The sequence below is a fragment of the Parus major genome, chromosome 10 (assembly GCF_001522545.3).
Source record: "Parus major isolate Abel chromosome 10, Parus_major1.1, whole genome shotgun sequence".
Taxonomy (NCBI): domain Eukaryota; kingdom Metazoa; phylum Chordata; class Aves; order Passeriformes; family Paridae; genus Parus; species Parus major.
Window position 1 is genome coordinate 518,670 of NC_031779.1, and position 20,011 is coordinate 538,680.

General features: G+C 50.7%; 3 protein-coding genes across 7 annotated transcripts in view; 2 read left to right on the forward strand and 1 right to left on the reverse strand.

The window, feature by feature from the left end:
• The window catches only part of TRIP4 (thyroid hormone receptor interactor 4), a 44,640-nt gene extending 33,542 nt beyond the window's left edge, over positions 1–11,098 (reverse strand). For both annotated transcript variants that reach the window (XR_001523602.3, XM_015639200.3), the window contains exons 1-11: positions 10,755–11,098; positions 10,211–10,377; positions 9,869–10,005; positions 7,718–7,951; positions 6,866–6,944; positions 4,809–4,938; positions 4,302–4,517; positions 3,864–3,990; positions 2,994–3,181; positions 1,881–2,005; positions 1,484–1,575 (exon numbers count right to left, since the gene is read on the reverse strand). Coding sequence is in view for 1 of the 2 variants with exons in the window: in XM_015639200.3 (XP_015494686.1) it covers positions 1,484–1,575; positions 1,881–2,005; positions 2,994–3,181; positions 3,864–3,990; positions 4,302–4,517; positions 4,809–4,938; positions 6,866–6,944; positions 7,718–7,951; positions 9,869–10,005; positions 10,211–10,377; positions 10,755–10,990 (1,731 nt within the window). In the remaining variant the exon portion in view is untranslated. The remainder of the gene's footprint in view (positions 1–1,483; positions 1,576–1,880; positions 2,006–2,993; positions 3,182–3,863; positions 3,991–4,301; positions 4,518–4,808; positions 4,939–6,865; positions 6,945–7,717; positions 7,952–9,868; positions 10,006–10,210; positions 10,378–10,754) is intronic.
• A 77-nt stretch (positions 11,099–11,175) lies between these two features.
• PCLAF (PCNA clamp associated factor) lies at positions 11,176–13,402 on the forward strand. Of its 2 annotated transcripts, none has more exons than XM_015639201.2 (4): positions 11,176–11,322; positions 11,447–11,524; positions 11,768–11,936; positions 12,978–13,402. In XM_015639201.2, exons 1-4 carry the CDS (start codon positions 11,277–11,279, stop codon positions 13,039–13,041), a joined length of 357 nt encoding a protein of 118 aa, XP_015494687.1. In that variant the 5' UTR covers positions 11,176–11,276; the 3' UTR covers positions 13,042–13,402. The 2 variants fall into 2 exon arrangements, with proteins under 2 accessions (XP_015494687.1, XP_015494688.1); XM_015639202.2 differs by having other exon boundaries at positions 11,768–11,909.
• Positions 13,403–19,461: 6,059 nt separating this feature from the next.
• The window catches only part of CSNK1G1 (casein kinase 1 gamma 1), a 95,518-nt gene continuing 94,968 nt past the window's right edge, over positions 19,462–20,011 (forward strand). For all 3 annotated transcript variants that reach the window (XM_015639388.3, XM_015639390.3, XM_015639389.3), the window contains exon 1: positions 19,462–19,559. The gene's annotated coding sequence lies outside the window, so the exon portion shown is untranslated. The remainder of the gene's footprint in view (positions 19,560–20,011) is intronic.

A 20,011-nucleotide genomic window follows, 5' to 3' on the forward strand; every position in this document is an offset into this window, starting at 1 on the left:
CACAAGGGGCAGTGGAGTAAACAGGGATGAGGTGGGATCAGAACAGCTGTGTTGTGCTTGGTGCCAAGTCCAGGTTTTGTAAGTCCATCAAACACACCCCAAGAAAAGTTCCTGCTGCAGATTTTGGGCATGGAGTCAGTCACAGCATCAGGCTCAGGTCTCAGAAGGTCTCTAGGCCAACCTCCCAACCAAAGCAGGGCCAACACTGAATTCAGGTGAGGCTTTTTTCTCTTGGGTCTTGAAAATCTTCCCAGATGAAGAATGTTCAACCCATTGAGCAATGCCTGCCCCACTGCTGGGCCATCCTTATGGTAATTTGTTTCCTTAAGCTACATTGAACCCTCCCCTTTCAATTTATGACCCACCTCCCACGTATGTCAGCACAGAGCCCGGCTCTGTCTCCCAATAATCTCGAGGTAGTAGAAGACCTCTCTGTCTCCTGCCTCTCCTCACAGGGCTCCAGCTCCTAACCACCCTTGTGGTCTCCATGGGATTTGCTCCAGTTTTTCAACAATTTATGGTGGCCCAAGTATTCCAGATGTGGTTTGACTAGTGCAAAGAGGAATAATACTTCTACTGACTATGACTCCTCCAGGACTGCAGGTTAATAGATACTCTCCACTACCTATTGCATCAAAGAAGGTCATCAGGTTAGTCAAGCATGAGTTTACTCTTAGGTAAATCCACACTGGCTGTTCCTAACATCCTCTTCCTCCCTGTGCCCAAAATTGGCTTCTAAGAGCAATCTCTCTACGAGGTGAAGCTGACTGGCCTAAAGTGTCCAGACCATCCTTCCCTCCCTTTCTAACCACAGGCAGAGCAGTTACAAAGGGTCCTCTCCTGGCTTCCACAACCATCCCAAGCTAAGAGTGGCCTCACAAGGCCACCTGCCAATGCTCTCAGCACATCTGCACACACATCATCATCATCATCAGCATCACTCATAGACTTTTGTGGGCTGAGATTTCTCAAAAGACTCCTGCTTCCAGCCTTGCTTCACTACAGGTAGTCCTGTGGCTCTCTTGCCCATCCTCCCTGGTGGGAAAGAGCTCCCTCCTTCCATGGCTGTGTCTCCAGATCACTCAATGCCCCAAGCAGGGCACAACACTCACCAGCTAGGCCAGTGTGACATCAGCAGGGAGGCCACTGTGACCTCCAGCTCCGGTAAGAAGCACCAGGCAGATCCAGCAGCTAGGGACCACGATCCCTCCACACAGGCCAAGCAACTTCTTCCTATGCCAGGGCAGCCAGTGTCTCTGGCACCACAGGTCCCACAGCACAGCACCACCACTGTGGCATGTTTCCATGCTGTCCTGAGTTGCCAGGCCCCCTCATGTCCTCTGCCACATAAATCCCTACAGTAACTTGTGTCTTCTCAACACAATCTGAAATTTCCACTCAGGGTCTTCTCCAGAGGCAAGTTCCACCACTTTAAAAACCTGCTGGTTAATGCAAACATGGAAAGGTTCATTTCTGTACTCACCTGCTCCTGAAATTGCTCTTGTGATAAACAATCAGTCACGTCCACACAGCCCAGGAGGCATCCTGAGGGATAATCACTTGGAAATTCCACATCTGCAGCAAAGAAACATTCTCTTCAGGGAGCCTATATTCCCACACACAGCTGGGGTCTTCCAATCCCCAAATGCCCTTCCCTCTCCTCCAGGCACCTCTACTTTTTGAGGCACAAGAACACATACAGCCATTTTAACGCTTTTTTTGTGTCTTTTCCAGGTCAGGATCCTCCCCATGAAGGACTAGGGCTGGGAAATTTAATTTTATATATAGCTTTCCCTGCTCAGCAGCGAGGGATTTTGGACATTGCTCATTACGTGGCTCAATGTACCAAATCACTCCAAGAACCAAGGAGAGGAGTTCACCTTTCTGAAGCAGCATTCTGTAGGTGGCCTCCAGTTCAGAGATTTCCTGAGGGGAAGGTCTTTTAGCAGTAGCTGCAATCCATAACCTCCCTCGATGAGATGTGTACCAGGTCCTGCCCTCCACCCTAAAGAACAGAGGAAAATGTAGGACTAAAACTTCAGCAGAAATCACCCACATGGACATATTTTTCATTCAAATATAGTCAATTCCTGCTGCTAAGCTTTGCCCTGGTTATCCCAACTCAAGTAATGTGTCAGGACCACAAGGAAAATCTGAAACAGACAAAAAAAATAGTCACAAATAAAGCAGAGCATGTCCTCGGGGCTTTAGAGGACAGCAATCCCCAGCAGGGCCAGCAGAACACAATTACAGGTCAATCTGCTTACAGGAGTCCCTTACAAGCTCCCAAACTCACACTGAACAATCAAGGGAGCAATGCATGGAACAGTTGTCTGGAGATCCTGGAATTCTGCAGCTGTACCTGAGTGGCTGGAGCATCCCCAGAACACCCAGATGAAGAATCCGGGCACATAAAGATTTACAGCATCTTTAGCTTGGGAAGAGAAAAAGCTTCAGTCTCCAAAATGAGAAATGTGAAGGCTAAAAAAGGCTAAAGAAGATTCTTTGCTCACTCTTAACAGTAGCAACTTTTTCTTGTAACCCAATTCCCAGCCCAGGGGGGGAAGGTAGTGGCAAGGGTTGGGTTTTTTTAAACAAAGGCTGGTGCCACTGTTGCCTTCTTTATGCTGAACAAAAACCCAGAACATATTTCAAGTGATTCCCTTATCTGCTTTTCAAATTCCACACAGGAACACCCCAGCTATAGTAATCTCAGTGAAATCTCAGCCTCTCTCTACATTCAACCACTGTGAAGAAACTTGTTCCTTACAGCTTAGCCACTATCCCCCAAAAAAAAAAAAAAAATAAAAGATTCTCCAGCTCCTAAACCTATCCAGCCACTGGAAGAGGAAAGCACAGCTTCCACACCTGGAGCTATCACAGGTATCAGTCACTGCACAGAGCCAGCGGGTTGACAGAGATCCTCTGAGAAACACAACTTCCCTGTGAAACACAGCTCCCTGTGGAGCAAGAGCTGCCTGGGATACCTTCACCTTTTGATTCCTCTCACGAGCAAGGAAGCCCAAGGCTGGTGCAGGCTGAGGCACCAACCATCATCCGAGATCTCCTGCAGCTCTCGGTCCTGAATCCGCAGCCTGTTCCGCTCCGAGCCACACTCGCTCCCAGCCTCCGTGGAATGAAGAGTTTTCCTTTGTGGGAGCAAACCCGTCTGGTCCACCCACTTGAGAGTTCAAAAGAAACAGGGAAAAGGTTAGCACCTCCACAGGAGTAATGTGTATCAGGTGCAAATCCTACTTGAAGTTTCCTTTTATTACCCTTATGCCCTTTGGAAAATGGGAATCTGGCAGAAAAGGCTTCATAAAATAGAGCTGAAAGGGTGACACAGCCCTAGGCTGACTCTCAGAAACTCTTCTGCACTCCTGAGAAGGAGGCAGGATGCTACAACTCCAGTAAACCAACCCATCAGGAGCAGGGCATTGTCAAACCTTCTCTATCCCAAGCAGAGATGGCCAGTGAGGGACACAGGGGAGGAAAGAGGGGTTGAGAAACAAGGGGAAACAGGGGGAATGGTTTCCCCACTGGCAGAGGGCAGGGTTAGATTGGATATTAGGGAGAAATTCTTTACTGTCAGAGTCGTGAGATGCTGAAACAGGTTGTCTTAGAGAAGTCACCCCATCTCTGGAAGTGCTCTTGGCCAGGTTGGATGGGGCAATCTGATCTAGTGAAAGGTGTCCCTCTGCCCACGGCAGGAGATGGAATGAGACAGTCTTCAAAGTCCCTTTCAACTCAAATCATCCTGTGATCTTTTGAGGTTCTACAGACGTGCTGGAATTGACAATTCTCAAGCTGAACTCTCCCAAAATTAGTCAATACTCTAAAATAAACCACTGAAGCCTACTGACCAAAGGAGCAGGCTGGAGGAGACGGGGATTCACCAAAACCCCAGAGTTTGGTGTCATCTCTGTCCCAGGACTCCCAGCTGGCTTGCTCAGTGTACCACAGCACATGGCCTCAATGGTCTCATCCAGTCTGCAAGCAGAAATGAGAGGGATGAACATCCCCTGCTTCCCCTGGGAACGTCTCCCATGCACTCTGACTCAAAGCATTTTTTGCCCCATTCCCCCCACGTGACTTCCTTGCTCAGTCTGATTTCCAATTTGAGCAGTCACTGCTCTCTAGTACAGAAACTCCACTTGGTGTGAATTTGAGCTGAATTGGTTCTGTTGAGACAGGCCTTCTGCAACACCTCTTTCTCAGGCAGCTTTAACAGGCATGTCAGACCACTCTCCACAAGGATTTGCACCTCCTTGCTCCTGGGCACGCTGCCAGCCCTCACTCACTTGCTGTGGTACTCAGCCATGCTGTTGTCTTCCTCCAAGATCTGCCTGCCAGCGAAGTCGATGGTGATTTTCTTGGCAAGCCGAGAGGCATGGCGCAGCTCCCACAGCTCCTGCTCCCTCTTCTGGAGCGCTTCCCTCTCCTGCTTGGAGAGCCACTGGTTGGAGTCCGTGGCAAAGTAATCCGACTCGTCATCAATGACCTGGGTCCGACGCACGCTGGGAAAGCAACGCCCGCAGGAGATGAGCGTGGTGGGACCACGGCAGAGCCCCAAGCCCACACAACAACCCACTCCTTTCCCATCTCTCTGGAGAGCTGGATTGTCAGGGACAAATAGCAAGGACACCCAAATGGGATCCATTCCAGAGACTCATTCCTGTATCACTAAATGCCATAGTTGAGGTGTCTGTGGCTGCAGTCTGGGTTTTAGAAGGAACTCCCAATGTTTCTGCTAAAGGCACCTCACCTTCCAGGTCATTTATGCTATTCAGGACAATCTAGTATCTTACCTTGTCCTATCAAATTCCAACAGTTTGTCTTTGTGCTTCACAGCCATCTCCAGGCCTGATTTGAGTCTCATATTCTGGTGAGGCAGCAAGCTTTTGCTTATGGCATCCAAATTCCCTGAACTTTCGGCACCTGAGACACAAAACAAACCACAGCTCAGCAGTCAGTGTGTTAAAGCCATTTGGGTGGGCCAGGCTGTAGAAACACCCCCTAAACTAAATGCCATGCCAGGAGCTGAAAGTACAGCTTTGCAGCAAGATCAGCATCTTTACAGGGAGGTTGAAGCCAAAATTTCCCCTCAAACCCATTTCACAGACTCCTTTCTCCTAAGAGGAGGAACCAATTAAATATCACAGTGATAAAGTCTGAGTAGAGTTTAGGGAGAAGCTCTTGGTCTTTGCTTCTCCTTCACCCTTCCCTAACAATTTCGGCAGTCAAAATTCCTCCCATCACCAACCGCAGGCCTCAGGCCATAGAATCATGGAATGGTTTGGGTTGAAAAGGACCTTAAAACTCATCTCATTCCACTCCCTGCCATGGTGGAACACCAAGGACACCTTCCACTATCCCAGGGTGCTCCAAGCCCCATCCAACCTGGCCTGGAACACTTCCAGGGATAGGACAGCCACAGCTTCTTTGGGAAACCTGTGCCAGAGCCTCACCACCCTCACACAGAAGGATTTCTTCCCAATTTCCCGTCTAAATTTCTCGTCTTTTTGTTTAAAAACATTCCTTCTTTTCCTATCACTATCTGCCCATTTAAGTAGTCCCTCTCCCTCCTTTTCATATGCCCCTCTAGGCACCAAGGGCCTCGAAGGTCTGGAGAGACTTTTCTTCTTCAGCAGTAACCCCAGCTTTTTTAGGAGTCCCCTCCTAAAAGCCAAACCCTTCCCACATGTTGTTACCCCCACAAAGAGCCTCTTGCCCAGGACAGATTCCAGGGACACATGGAGCCTTCTGCTGCTGTTTGTGCCTCCCACAAACAATACCCTATTCTGACATACCACACCAGACTCCCCAAACCAGCTGTTTCCAGAGATGGAGAAATCTATTCTCAGCAATTGCTCTTCCTTCTGACCACCCCCCAGCAAGGGGCCCAAATTCAACCAACCAACCAACAGGGAACAACCAAAAAAAACCACAAAAGGTTTGAACCCAAGCCATGATGGAACAAACCAGTATATTTCACCTCACTGGGCAATGCCTTCATTTCAGGGAAACAATTGCCTGTATTTCCCTTTGATCCACAATTTTTACTCCCAAGACAAAACAGCAAACCACATTCCAGCTTTTACCTACACAGATAACAAAACAAGAGCTGACAAGGGCTGGAGGGAAAAGAGATAAAACAGGAAAGAAAAGGGATCCTGAAGTACGCTGGCATCTGTATTGGAAGGATGGAACAGACTGGCTGCTGCTTTCAAGGACTTCCATCCTCCTGCCATCTCCACAGCTCTATGGAGAAGCCCAGATCTGGAGTAAACATTTCCCCAGTTCCTCAGCAACAACACCATGACCTTGGCTGTAGTTCAGATAAACTCAGACAAACATCCCCACAAAGCACAGGTCTTTGCTGGCACACTGGGTAGTATTTCCTCTTGCTTTCCTTGGCTCTGTTCCTATTTTTAGCTCCCAAGGTAAGTGTGAGACAAGAAGAGCCATTAGAAAATATTAACCACCTCCTCTCTAAGCCCAGCAAATCAGACAGCAGCGCTTCGTCTTCCACAGCACACATTCCACAGGAGACTTATCCTAATTTTCAAGGCCTGCTACAATGATCCAGCTCATGTGATTGGCTCTGGAATGACAAATGAGCAGCCTTGGGGCCTCAGGGAAAGGACACCACACGCTGCCACTTGACTCTCGCCACTGTCACCTCTGCTGAGGCCCGGGAATGCTGCCTAGGGCTTGCAGGAGGATCCAGGGAACCAACTTCCAATCCATCCCTTTAATGCCTATTACAAAGAGCAGCAACGAGGACAGGCAGTGAAGCCTGAAGGGAATGATGTACACAAACCATTTGGATTCATTCTATTGCAGGTATGGAGTAGCTACTGACCTGCCATGAGCTTCTTCAGCAGCTTCTGGCTCTTGTTGGAGTCCCGCTGAAGAATGTCCTGCTCTTCTTTAGTGCACACCTGAGGAAAAGAAGGAAATGAAGGCTTGGGAAGGACATCACATGGGAAGGATGTCACAGCTTGACCAGTTTCAGAGCCCTGGACAACAGTTCAGGCTGCGTGAAGTGGCAGTGACAATCCACACCTCCTTCTCTTCCCTACTGACACGTGAAGAACCCTGGAAGCCTTAGTTCTTTACTAAAAGAGAAATGTAGAGTTTGGTCTCTCCCTGTTCTGTGGGTGGACATGTAGCTGACGGAGCTCAAAGGACAAGAGATGAGCTCAGAACCATCCCAGGCAGAACCACAACCCTTAACTCAGTTTTTCCTCTCCTTCTTGGCCACTGGGAGTTACACTGATCTTTCAAAATAGCAACCAAGATGCTTTCAAACATTTTGCTCTACCCAACTAATATTTTCCTCTCACATGAAGAATTTCCTCTGCCATCAATAACTTGTCACCTTTCTTCAAAAGGTGCCCTTTGAACTGAATCTGGGTGTTAACAGGTATCCCAAAGGATCCCTGTTGTGCAGGACTTGAAGGAAAAGCAGGGCACTGCTCCTGACAAGGTGACTAGGGCTGTGTCCGGGATGGGGCTGAAGCCTTGCAGAGATTTTGGACACTGGTGTGACACACAGGAGGCTGTCAGAAACCAGACAAGCCCCGAAACCATGTAAATTATGGGGGAAATCTCCTAACTGCTTTAGAAATCTGCAAGAGGAACTTGTGTCTAAAGGGCTAATTCAGCCAAGCTCTCCAGGTCCAAGCAGGGCAGTAACTCTGGGGTTACTCACCAGGGCCCCACAGAACAGGCAGGGCCCAGAGCCCTCCTGCTCACAGACAATGCGTCCGCACTCCAGGCAGTTGTTGATGAGCTTGTGCTTCTGGCCCAGGCACTCGCAGGCGTGGCGGCCCGGGATCAGCACGGCCAGCCTGTCCTGCCCCTCCCTTGTGTACAGGCTCACGTACTTGGGCTTCTTCTTGGAGGAAATGCTACTGCTGCTGACTCCACTGCTGCTCTCCTGGGCCTGGGTAGATAAAATAAACAAACAAACTGAACTCTCAGTGCAGCACTGGCAGCAGAGAGCGAGCACTGACCCCAGGCAGGCCGGGAGGCTCAGACAAGCATTCTGCCTCACTGGAGTGACACTTGGACCAGACCTCAGACTGAGCAGAAAGACAAGCTCAGGCCTGCCAGAAAAGCTCCAAGGAATTCAAACAAAGTAAGGACACCAGGATGCACTTGAAGTTTCATTCATGGCAGCTGGAGCTGCTGGGATTTGGACAGCGAGCACTGCTTTCTGTGCTCCACAGTCTCACACCCGTTTAACAGCTCCAAACACCAGCTCAGCTGCTCCCAGGTTCATTTCCAAGGATTATTTACTTTGTGTCTGTACCTATGCACCCTGTGTGTGCCTGACCCCAGACACAGCTGGTGGTGGCAGCAGAGCTGCTGCACTCACAGCCCTGCCACCTCCCAGCAACTTCCTCAAGTCCCACCTGGCACAGCCACCTCAGCGGAGGTTTTGCACACAGGAGGGTTCAAGTACTGAGCTGTAAAATAAATTCTGTTCCACCTTCCATGGCCTGGCCTCAGTGATTTCATTATTCACCTCTGAGTTTCAACCTGGTTTAGTAACAAGCAGATGCAGCATTTCCAGTCCCCCCAGTAAAGCCCAACTGGTTTTAGTGCCACTGCCAGATTCAAACAGTGCCACCACGAAAAAACCCAAAAGAAGATAAAGTGACTTTGGCAGATATTTCTCAATTGTTTGGGTTTTTTTAATTTTAATTAAGTTAGAAGATAACTACAAGGAGATGGAACATCACTGTCCACTTTTAACCCACCAGTTCAAAAATGTTGTGTTTTATCCTATAAACACTTTTACAAACAATCTCAGTCTTTGCAGCCTCCCTGCTCCAAAAAGTTGCATTTAAAAACATGAATTCAAGTTCCACTCCTTACTCAGGAATAGCAGCATTTCTCAGGTTTTAGTGTTTCTATGCTCTTATTCCAGTTTCTTTCTGAAGTATTTCAGTTACTAATTAAAGCTTTAATCAGTGTGACTGAGATAGTTTAAATACAGCCGAAAAGGATGTTCTAACCACTTGATGGCTTAAATTCCCCATATCTGATTTAAAGAAATCCCTTTTATTCCTAATTACAGCCTCAACTTCCTTCATCTGCTCTCTCTTCTCAGGCTTTCTGGGGGAGAAAAATCCATGCTGGCATATTTTCTACCTGGTGATTATTTTACTCCCAGTTACAGACACAACCTTTCTACCCAGCCTGGACATCACAGAAACATGGAAATGGTTGGAAAAGACCTCCAAGGTCACAGAGGCCCATCATTAACTCTCTCTTCCTTTCCTCTCCTTCTTCCTCCTTCCTCCCTCCCCAGGAACCACATCTACATGTTTTTTGAATCCCTCCAGGGAGGGTGACCACTGTCCTGGACGGTCCATTCCAGTATCTGACCTCCATTTCTATTCATAGCTTTCCCTCATATCCAACCTAAACCTCCCCTGGCACAGCCTGAGGCCATTTCCTCTCATCCTGTCCCTTGTTTTCAGGGAGCAGATGTGAAGCCCCACACAGCTCAGCTCTCCTCAGGGAGCTGTGCAGAGCCAGAAGGCTCCTCTGAGCCTCCTTTGCTCCAGGCTGAGCCCCCTCAGCCACCTCTGGTGCTCCAGCCCCTTCCCCAGCTCTGTTCCCTCCTCTGGACACGCTCCAGCACCTCACTGCCTTTCTTGTGAGGGGCCCAGAAATGACCCCAGGATTTGAAGTGCGGCCTCAGCAATGCTCACCTGGGCATCCCAGCCTGACGCTCATTTCCACCTTTCAATCCTATCTTTACCAGTATCTGACACCCTCTTCCCCCAGGCTCCAGGTTCCAAGCCTTTCCAGTGACCCCCAGCCTCCCTGGCATGCCCCCCACACTCACCTTGGCCAGGTCCAGTGGGGTTTTCACCTCCTCCCTGAGAGCACTGGGCTCAGCGTACGCCAGAGTCTCCTGCTTGTTCCTCCCTTTGCGTTTCCCTTTCTTCCCTTGGTCCCCAGCCCGTGGCACTTCCGGAGCCTCTGGAAGCGTGAGCAAGCACAGAGAGAGGCTGGGTGAGTGCCAGCAGGGGAAAGATGGCCCTGGGCTCTACTTTCATGACTGAAAACGGACTTTAAACTGTCCTGACAGTCAGGAATGGAACCAGTATCCATAGAGGGATTCGTGCACGGAATTGTTCGTAACCGCAATAACCGAGCTCATCTGAGGGCGCTCCGCACCGCTCACCGTCCTTTTTGCGATACGCCGGGAAAGGCTCCGGGGGCAGCTGGGCAGATTTCCTCCACCTGGTCAGCAGCTCCTCCACAAACCAGCTCTTCTTCCCCTCGGTGCCCTGAACAAGGTCAACAACGTACTCCCGGATCTCATCCTCGTTTGTGATTGACAGTATGTACCTACAAGGGGCCGGAGTGGATAAAAACGGGTGAGGGGACGGATGTCCCGAGGTCTAACCCAATGCTCTCATCGCACAGCTGTGTCATTTATCTTCCTTTTTCGGGTCAGCTTTCTGTGGAGACCATGGAAGACCGTGGCAGGAGATAGAACGACGTGACCTTTAAGATCCCTCCCAAATAAGAGTAATCTGTGATTCTGTGACCCCCACATCCCCCCTCCCTCCCCCGCCACTTTTCGTCCCCAAATCTCCAGCCGAGCGACAACCCCGGGCAAAGATTCCCAACAACTGCTCTGACACGCCCTGTTTCCTCCGTGCTGGACCTAGGAGCCCCTGCCAGAGGGCAGGAGGGCCCCGACCGGCCCCGGCCCCGCTCACCTCACCACGTCCTCGCCCACGTCCAGCCCGAAGTCGCCGCGCAGGTGTTGGACGCACCAGGCCAGGAGAGCGCTGGGCGCCGCCATCTTCCGCGGGGGACAGGAAACGGCGGCGCACCGCCCAACACCTCCCCTTCCCTTCCCGCCGGGAACGCGGCCGCGGAGCCACCGTTCCGGGAGCGGTTCATAGAGTCCGGGAACAGTTTGGGTTGGAAGGGACCGTAAATCCCATCCCATTCCAACCCCGTGCCATGGGCAGGGACACCTTCCGCTAGACCAGGTTATTGCGAGCCCCGCTCAGCGTGGCCTTCCACTTCCAGAACACTTCCACAGACGGGCAAGCCACAGACCGTGCGGGTAACCTGTGCCAGCGCCTCACTGCCCCCAGAGGGAATTCCTTCCCAAAATCCCGCCCGGGCAGAGGAGAGCGGGAAGGGGAGCGGAACGAGGGCGGCCCCGCGCTCCATTGGCGGGCTGTGGCCAATGGCGCTACCGGGGCGGGCCCGGGCACTGCCGGCCCGGGATGGCGCGGACCAAGGCGGAGCAGCGTGGAGGAGCCTTCCGCAAGGGTGAGGGGCCGCGGGGCCGGCGGTGCTGTGGGACCGGGACGGGGTGGGATGGGATGGGTTGAGCCGGGTTCCGAGTGCCACCGCTGTCCCCAAGCTGTCCCAAGCTGTCCCGTTGTTTCCGCAGTGCTGGTTGCCCGCGCTCCCCGGAAGGCGCTGGGCTCCTGCAGCATCAACGCGGGGACGCCGCTGCCCAGCAAGAGAGGTGAGCGCGGCGGGGCTCGGCCCTTTGACCTTCCTTCCCTCCCTCACTGCGCTCTTTATTCTTTAATTCCCTCCTTCTCCCTTTCTTCCTCCTTTTCCTTTCCCGCCTTCCTTCCTCCCTTCCTCCCTTCCCCCGTGCCTGCCTTCTCCCCTGCCTTTATTTCATCCCTCTCTTTTCCCATATTTCCCTCCCTTCTCCTCCTCCCCTCCTGGCTCCCCAGCAGTGACATCGCGCTCCCCGCAGGTGACAGGCGCCCTGTGGGGCTGAACCGGGTCTGTTTGAGGCCGGTGCCCGCCTGGCAAAGGGGCATCAGCGACTTCCTGAAGCTTCCATCCAAGGAGAACCGGGATCCCGACGGAGACACACCTGGGACCAGCGGCCTGGAGTGGGTGCTGGGCAAGAGGAGGCATAAGTTAGGGGGAGCAAGTTGTGATCATTTTTTGTCCTTGAAACTCCATGTTAGAAGCGGCAAGCAGCTGCTGACAGGTTGACAGTGTGTCTGCTGACCTCTGTATCCTCATGGAAGTGATGCTTCTCAGCAAAGTTTTCAGGGACCTCATCAAGGTTCCTGAAAATGGGTGCAGTAACTGGTAGTTGGGGCAAGTTTTCACTGCTCAGACAGTTCACAGCAGAGCAAAGTTCTGGAAAAGCTTAGGAGAGCTAACAACTTCCATGTGCTGGGAATTGAATGGCTTTTCCAAGCTGAAACCTCAGAGATTAATCTGTAGACTGCACTACTAACTAAAAAGGCAGCAGTATGAGATGTTGTCTTACGGAATGTTTTCCATAGAGAATTCTGGGTTGAACCTCTATTTTTCCACCAAATATAGGTGTTCCCAAACTGCCAGGGGAAGCCCATAAGAACCAGCCCCAAACTGTCCTGCAGGACAAGCAGACAAAGGCTTTTAAGTGCATCCCACCTGCTGGTGAAAGAGAAAACATTTGCTGTAGCACAGGAAAACTTTCATCCCTTTAATTTGGAATTTGTCAGGCTGAAAAAGAACAAGGTGGTGAGAAGAGAACACAGAGTTTCCCCATCCAAAACAATTTGCAGCTTCCTAGTGTTTTCTGGAAGAAGCAAGAACTGTACTCCCTCAACTGCACAAGCTTTTTGTTCCATAAGTTCGTCAGTTGGAAACTCAGGCATGAGGTGGGAGTTAGGCAGCTTCCAAAGAGAAGTGTGGAACCTGTGTGCAGTCCTTGGGGTCCAGGATGTGCAGGGACCAGCCAGGGGTGTCTTGGTGTGGAATGTTATCTTTCCAGTCTGGAAGGAATGTCTCTGCAGCTGCATCTGGGCTCGGAGCACTCGGGATAAAGTAGCCCCCATCAGTCCTGATGCCTCAGGGTGCTGTCTGAGGCTTTTGGGTCACACGGGCTTTGGGAAAAGGTTTTTGTTAGCCTTTCAAACCAGAGCTGGTTTCTGCTAATGCTTCTGAAATAATGCTCCTTACAGAGCTCAGCCCCTGCCACTGGATCCTGCCGAAGATGGAGACTGCTTGGAGGAAGAGGAGATCTGATTTGACCTCGATTTTCATGTTAAAATGCTCCTCCTACTCTAGCTGGTTTTGATACAAAATACTGTAGTTTTTTACAAATTTTTATGGCTTCTTGTCAGTGTTTGTACAAGACTAAAAGTCTGAGAGATGGTGTGAACACTGGATAAATTAATTAATTTTTACTGTTTGACACTCCATGTTCATTGTAAACCACCAGTTTCATTTTCATCTTGGTTTGCTTGAGTTCCTCCTGCCTGTTGGGCAGGTTGTGTCTTTTATCTTCTGACTGCCTTGTGCTTGTCTAAGACTTGCATGATTGTGGTTGTTCAGTTTCTGAAAATCAGATCTTAATTTTTTAGTAAACTGAATCCTTCTGAGCCCACGCCTGTCTTTATTGTAGTCTTTATTGTAGTAAAAGCTGTTAACGAAGATTTCTTTGTCTGCAGATGGGAAACTGGATTTGGAAAGGCACTGGAGAGGTGGGTGGGCAGCTGAAACTTGCTCTGATTAGAGGTGATGTTTAATTAACACAAACTAGTTGTTCCAAAGAATCAGAACTCTGAAAGCTGGCAGAGGAATAAATGGCTAAAACTAAATAAAACTTGCTATTGGGGCTGTTATAATGTTGCCACATAACTTTGGGGGGAGCCCAAAAGTTAATTTTTGGGGTAATTAATAGGAAAGGAGCAAGTGGGGTGTTGTGATAGGGCTCTTCCTCAGAAGCTCCCTGAAATATCAGAGTATTGTTGAGCAGATGAACTGGGGAATTTAGGGGGATGTTAAAATTTAAATTTAGTACATCAGGAGAGTTTAGTGGCAACTCTTGTAGGTCAGCCTGGTGGGAAAGCAGTGAATGCTGTAAAAACCTCTTCCTAAAAGCTCTATTGATAAAAAGCAGAATTGTTACGGAAAAGCAGTTCAAGCTTGAATGAGAAGTAGGAATTTATTTCTCCTTAATAGAAAATTTTAAAAGATCATGTAAATTAAGGGGGGAAATCTGAACAAGCCACAGATTTCTTTGCCCTGACACCACACAAAACATCATCACAGTGACAGGTCCCACAGTGGCACTAGTGGCAGCTCTTTTTTGTCCCTTTGACCTGCCAAACCAGCATATCCTCAGTTCCATTTCTCCTCTAAAAATGCCTGGGAGACAGCAAACACCTCTAGGCTCCAATCAGATCTGCTCATCCCTGCATTCCCTCAGCCATTATCCATCATCAGCTGCTCCATGCAGGCTGTGCCAGGTGGGAAGGGGGAAGGATGAGGAGGCTCATGGAGACCTGAATCACAGATCCCAGAATGGTTTGGGTTGGAAGAGACCTCAAAGCTCATCCCATTCCACCTGCTACCATGGGCAGAGACACCTGCCACTAGCCCAGGGTGCTCCAAACCCCATCCAACCTGGCCTGGGACACTTCCAGAGATGGGGAGTCACAGCTTCTCTGGGAAACCTGTGCCAGGGCCTCCCCACCCTCACAGGGAAAAATTCCTTCCCCTCTTCTAGCAGTGGGAAACCATTTCCCCCTTGTCCTGGCACTCCAGGCCCTTGTAAAGAGTCTCTCTACATGTTTCTTTCCAGCTCCTTCAGGCACCGGGAGGCCAAGTTAGACCACCCTGAAACTTCTCCAGGCTGAACAATCCCAATTCTCCCAGCCTTTCCTCCAGAGCTGCTCCATTCTCTGAACATTTTGGTGCTTCCTCTGCACTCACTCCAACAGCTCCACATCCTTCTGTGCTGGATTGCTCTGACACATCGTTAAACAGATAAAACCCAACAGAGCTGGAACACAGGAGGCTGCAGAGGGATGTGAGGGGCACAGGAGATGCTTGGGATCAAATATGTGTCCCTGTGATACACACCCACCCTGCTGGGAGCCTGGGGAAAGAGCAACACTAGGTATTCAGGAGCAACTAAACTGCTTTTGCCCCTAATAAACAAATAAATATGTTCCCTCTTCATGGATAAAATCCAAATGTTTCCGTCAGGACCTGCAGTCCTAAAGCTGAGTTTTTAATAGGAACAAAATGCAGGAGAAGGTGTTAACTTGGCTGCTTTCCTGCCCCAATGGGAATATGGGAGGGTGACCTTCAACCCACACTCCCTGGGGCTGGAGCTGATTTAGCTCCAGCTGTGCCCTTGCTGGACTCTTTGAGTCCATAGGGAAACAGGAATAGCACCCAGCTCTTCTGAAAATAAGGGAAAAAATCAGAAAGGGAGAGATTGCTAAAGCTCAGGAGCTTCAGACAACCCAAAATAAAAATTATAGGTAAGAACAGACTTATAGGGAAAAAAAAAAAAAAAAAAAGCTTGCCTGGTTGCTTTTTGGGCTTTTTTCCCCAGCTATTGTTGTTCCAGTAAAAATCTCCTTAAAATGGCACTGTGTGGATCTCAGAACGCTGAGAGTTTGCACCTATGCTGACACCTGTGTGAAGGACTTCCATCAGTCTCAAGAAGAGCTTCAGTCCAATGATATAATTAATAGTGAAGTTTAATGTGGTAAAGAGGGGTCATGCACTGTGTTGAAAATTAATTTACAGATAAATTGGCTGTATCACTGTAATGGCTGTAATGTTACAGCACCTAACAGGTTTTCCCTGTGAAAGGGGATTTCTACAGTCTTAGGGCAAGAGGTGTGGTCCAGAGAATCTCCTGAGGAGAACACAGCTGGAAACCCAGTCAGTATTACTTTTATATCTTCAGAGTAGTTTTCACTTCTGAGGTAATTTCTTACTATTTTATAACAATGATAATTTGGTTAAATCCATATGAACACCACAACTCATTGACAGCCCCTTCCAGTGCCTAAAGGAGCTCCAAGAGAGCTGGAGAGGGACTTTGTGTCAAGGGATGGAGGGACGGGATTGGGAGGAATGGCTTCCCATTGCCCGAGGGCAGGGTTAGATGGATATTGGGAAGGAATTCTTCCCTGTGAGGGTGGTGAGGCCCTGGCACAGGGTGCCCAGAGCAGCTGGGGCCGCCCCATCCTTGCAAGCGTCCAAGGCCAAGTTTGATGTGACTTGGAGCACCCTCAGATAGTGGAAAGTTTTCCTACCCATGGCAGGGGGTGGATTGAGAGGAATTTAAAGATGTTTTCCAACCCAATCCAGCCTGTGACTCCAAGGCTTTTAAACACCAGTTCCCCAGGCTGACCATAGATGTCAGCAGCATCTTCAGCTACAAACGCTGGGCTGTGCCAGGGACCAGAGCAGGTGCCTTCTGCCTAGGACCAGTTTATTTAGGAAAAGTGAAGAGAATATATTGGTGTATGGATGAGAGACTGGAATTGCTCATTTCCCGAGTCTGTGTTATCTTGCCAGGTGAGGAAATGGCCTCAACAAAATCACAAATTCACCCGCTGTGTGAATCCCTGTGGCTTCCTCAAATTGCTGGAGAGTCAGGCAGTGAGGGCAACCCACTCCCCCCAGCAGGTTTTATTTCCATCCCAACACATGGAATTTTCTTCTGATAGTCCATATGATTTATCTGACCCCTGACCTTGAGAATATCACAGCTCTGAGAGCACTAATGAGCAATAAACTGTTCTCAGCTGAGCCTGCTATTCATGCCTGAAGGTCCAAGAGCTCCTTTTGAGCCAGGCTAGGGCCTCCACACTTTTCCTCAGGGGATGTTGGATGTACCTACATCACAAATGAGAGCTGAGGGGTTCACTGCTGGCACAACTGGGCAGGTGTTTCTTGGGTGCTTCAAAAGCATCTGCAAAGTGAGCAAAGTGCTTAGGAGATAAGAATTCCTGAGAGCCTAATACATCGAATTTAAAATCTTACGGGGCAAAATGATGTTTGTTTGGGCAAGAGAGAGTGATGAAACAGATGCCATCCTATGTCATCCCCACAGCCTAAGGCTTTTCCTTCTTCCCACAGGGATAATTACAAATTGCTGCTGCTCCACAGCACTTTTGAGCTTTTCCTGGCAGACCCCTTCTCCCCTCACATCCCAAAGAGGACAGACGGCACATTTCTGTTGGATGTAGCTGGAAGAAAGAATCTCCTGCTGCTGTCCCGCAGCCAGGGCTGCACAGGGGGGCAGCTGGCCGGCGGGGACAGCAGATGTCTGGGCCATGGGGACGTAGACAGAGGGGAGGGGAGCAGGGCCATCAGCTGTCAGGCTGCCGACCTCTTACCCCACCATGGGAAATCCAGCGCCTAATCCCAGGAAGCTCATCCCCAGATGAGGGGGGGTTTCATAGTTTTTTTTTCTGATTTTCAAGGCTTTTTCTAAAAAAAAAAATCTGTTACCAGACCGTGTCCAATTCATAGCCATGACTATTGACTTCCCAGTCCCTGGAGTGCAGCCTCCCTGCTGTGCTTTGGTGTTCAGGTGTTGCCAGTTTATGTTAAGGGAGATAAACTCGGCTCCTGCTAGAGCACTACTAATTTTGGTAAATTCCAAACCTGTTCATGTACATTCCTGCTCTGGATTGAGTGGTTACAGGGCTGTTTCTATTGGAAGAGAGAAAGGTGAGACCTCGGTACCTTATGAGTAGTTGCTCCTCTGCTCTCACCTCTGCCAAAACTTGCACTTTTAACCTTTGTTTTTCCTTCAGCTTTGTTTTTTTCCCCTTTGGACATTACTCAGAAGGATCTGAGGTCTGCAGGGTCCCCCCTGCCCACGCTGGCAAATCGGGGTGGTGCCTCCCTGTGCCTGATCCTCAACAGCAGCTTCATTGTCCTTCCTGCTGCTCTGGACAAAGGGGAATTGTCCTGCCCACCAGCTCCAGAGCCGCTTCATCCCGACCGGAGATGCGACAAGGAAAGCAGGATGTTTCCTTTCTGCAATAAAAAGAAGCTTGGGAATTGGGCTGGAATCTCACCTGTCAGGGCTGAGGATGAGGAGGCAAGGAACCTCTGCTGGGGTGCTCCACATCCACCCCAAATGGTTTTGGGTCAGCTTTGACTCCCCCTTTCATTCAACACACAGGCTGGTGCTCAGATAAACTCCCAAGGGATTATCACAGGGATAATGAGAATCCACACGTTCAATAGGATTTAGCAGAATAACTACTCGGAGTAAAATTGATGATAATTTTTCAGAATTAAGATGCTCCTTGGGAGTGCCCAGATGGTTCAGAGCAGAAAAAATGTGAGCCAAATCACAAAAATGCCTCTCCTTTTGATCAAAGATATTGTCAATATTGTGATATCCACATTATTATTATTTCCTACAGACAATAGCACAAAGAATAAGCAAAATAAACTCATTGAGGAGCAAAGGCTCAGGTTAGGAATTGACAGGATGCTGCCAGGACAGGCTTTTCAGGTGGCTGGATTGAGACATTCTGCTTTTGATGCTGACAACTCAAAAGGTTTAATAAGAAATATTAAGCCTTTATTAAACCTATTCTGAGCCAGCCAAGTGCATATAGCTCTTAAAAGAGAAAAAACAGAAGTGAAATGTCCTTTTTTATTAGAACTGGGCTTGTTTTCAGGTTAACTATGGCATCAGGGAAAAATTTCCAAGCTCAGCCTCAGGATTACAAGGTAGTAGGGGAAGTAAATCATTTTAATGCCTAAGTTCTGGATCTGAACACATTTTCCAAATAAACCTGTGGTTCATCCTTGGTGGGGCCCATATGCTGGCAAGCTGTTATGTGTGGTGTGTGGCTGGATAATGGGATTGTCCCCAGGCTGGAGGCCTGCACACCAGGGAGGAAGGTTTTTCTCACAGTGTTTTTAGCCACTTTTAAGGAATGATCAACCTGGTAGGGTGGAAGGTGTCACTGCCCGTGGCAGGGAGGGAACAAGATGGTCTTTAAGGTCCCTCCCAATCCAAAGCAGTCCTTGATTCCGTGATTCTGTGAATATGTCGGTTTAAAACATCCATCTGGAAAATGCCAAGCTCTTCACCAGAATCAGCCTGGGAGCATCCAGGTGATGACCCCAGTGGGTTTCTGCTCCTTTCCCATACAATCAAGGAATAGTTTGGGTTGGAAGGGACCACCCCGATGGGTGCTGAATTCCGAAGGATGCCGAGCCCCAGCGGGATGCCGAGCTGAGCCCTAGAGGATGCAGAGCCCCGGTGGGTGCTGAGCTCAGGTTTGTGCCGAGCCCGGTTTGATGCTGAGCCCCGGAGGACGCTGAGTTCCAGCGGAGAGCCAAGCTGAGCCCCGCAGGGTGCTGGGCCCCAGCTGATCCTGAACCCCGGCTGATGCTGAGCCCGGCCGATGCTGATGCTGAGCCCGAGCCCGAGCCCGAGCCCGAGCCCGAGCCCGAGCCCGAGCCCGAGCCCGAGCCCGAGCCCGAGCCCGGCCGGGAGCGGAGCCCCCCTGTCCCGCCGCCTCCTCCTGCCAACGCCACGCGGTTTCCAGGCCGGCGGTGCCCCGGAAGCGGCGCGGGCGCGGCGCGGCCATAGGGCGGAGCCGCGCGGGGCGGTGCCGGCGCCGAGCGCTGCCGGGTCGGGCTGTGCCCGTCGAGCGCCGTGAGGGAGGAGCTGCGGCGGGCGCGGGGAGAGCAGTGGCGGCTCCGGCCCGGCCCAGCCCGGCGCGGCCCGCCCGGGGAGCGCAGCGCCGGCGGAGCAGGTACGGCGGCGGGGCAGGGCGGCGGGGCCCGGCCGAGGGGCGGTTCTTGAGGCCCGCCCGCCGCGGAGGCTCCGCCGGGCTCGGCGCTCCAGCCCTCACGGTGCGGCGGGAAGGGCTCCGGCCGAACGGGTGGAGGAGCCGCCGTGGGGCGGCCCCAGGGACCCCGCGGGGGTCGCGGCTCCCCCCGGGGTGTGGGCTCGGGGTGCCGGGCTGGTGCTGCCCTGCGGGGTTTGAGTCGGGGGAACGTGGTCAGCCCGAGCTGAGGGGCTGTCCCGGGAGCGCGGGGCAGGGACCTGCCGGGGAAGGAGCTGGAGGTGCCTTGGGAGCTGCTGAATGTGGGGGTGTTCCCAGGCTAAGCAAGCGAAGTGCTCTGTGTCACAGGAGGTGTATCAGCAACACATTTGTGTGAAGAAGTTATATATCCCCCCTACGTCTGGGAAGTATTTCCATTT

What these genes read in the sequence shown, in the direction of transcription:
- PCLAF (XM_015639201.2), top strand. Translation starts at nt 11,277, where the DNA reads ATGGCGCGGACCAAGGCGGAGCAGCGTGGAGGAGCCTTCCGCAAGG. An exon ending in TGGAGGAGCCTTCCGCAAGG is followed by an intron (nt 11,323 to 11,446) that starts GTGAGGGGCCGC and finishes TTGTTTCCGCAG; the next exon opens with TGCTGGTTGCCCGCGCTCCC. An exon ending in GCCGCTGCCCAGCAAGAGAG is followed by an intron (nt 11,525 to 11,767) that starts GTGAGCGCGGCG and finishes CGCTCCCCGCAG; the next exon opens with GTGACAGGCGCCCTGTGGGG.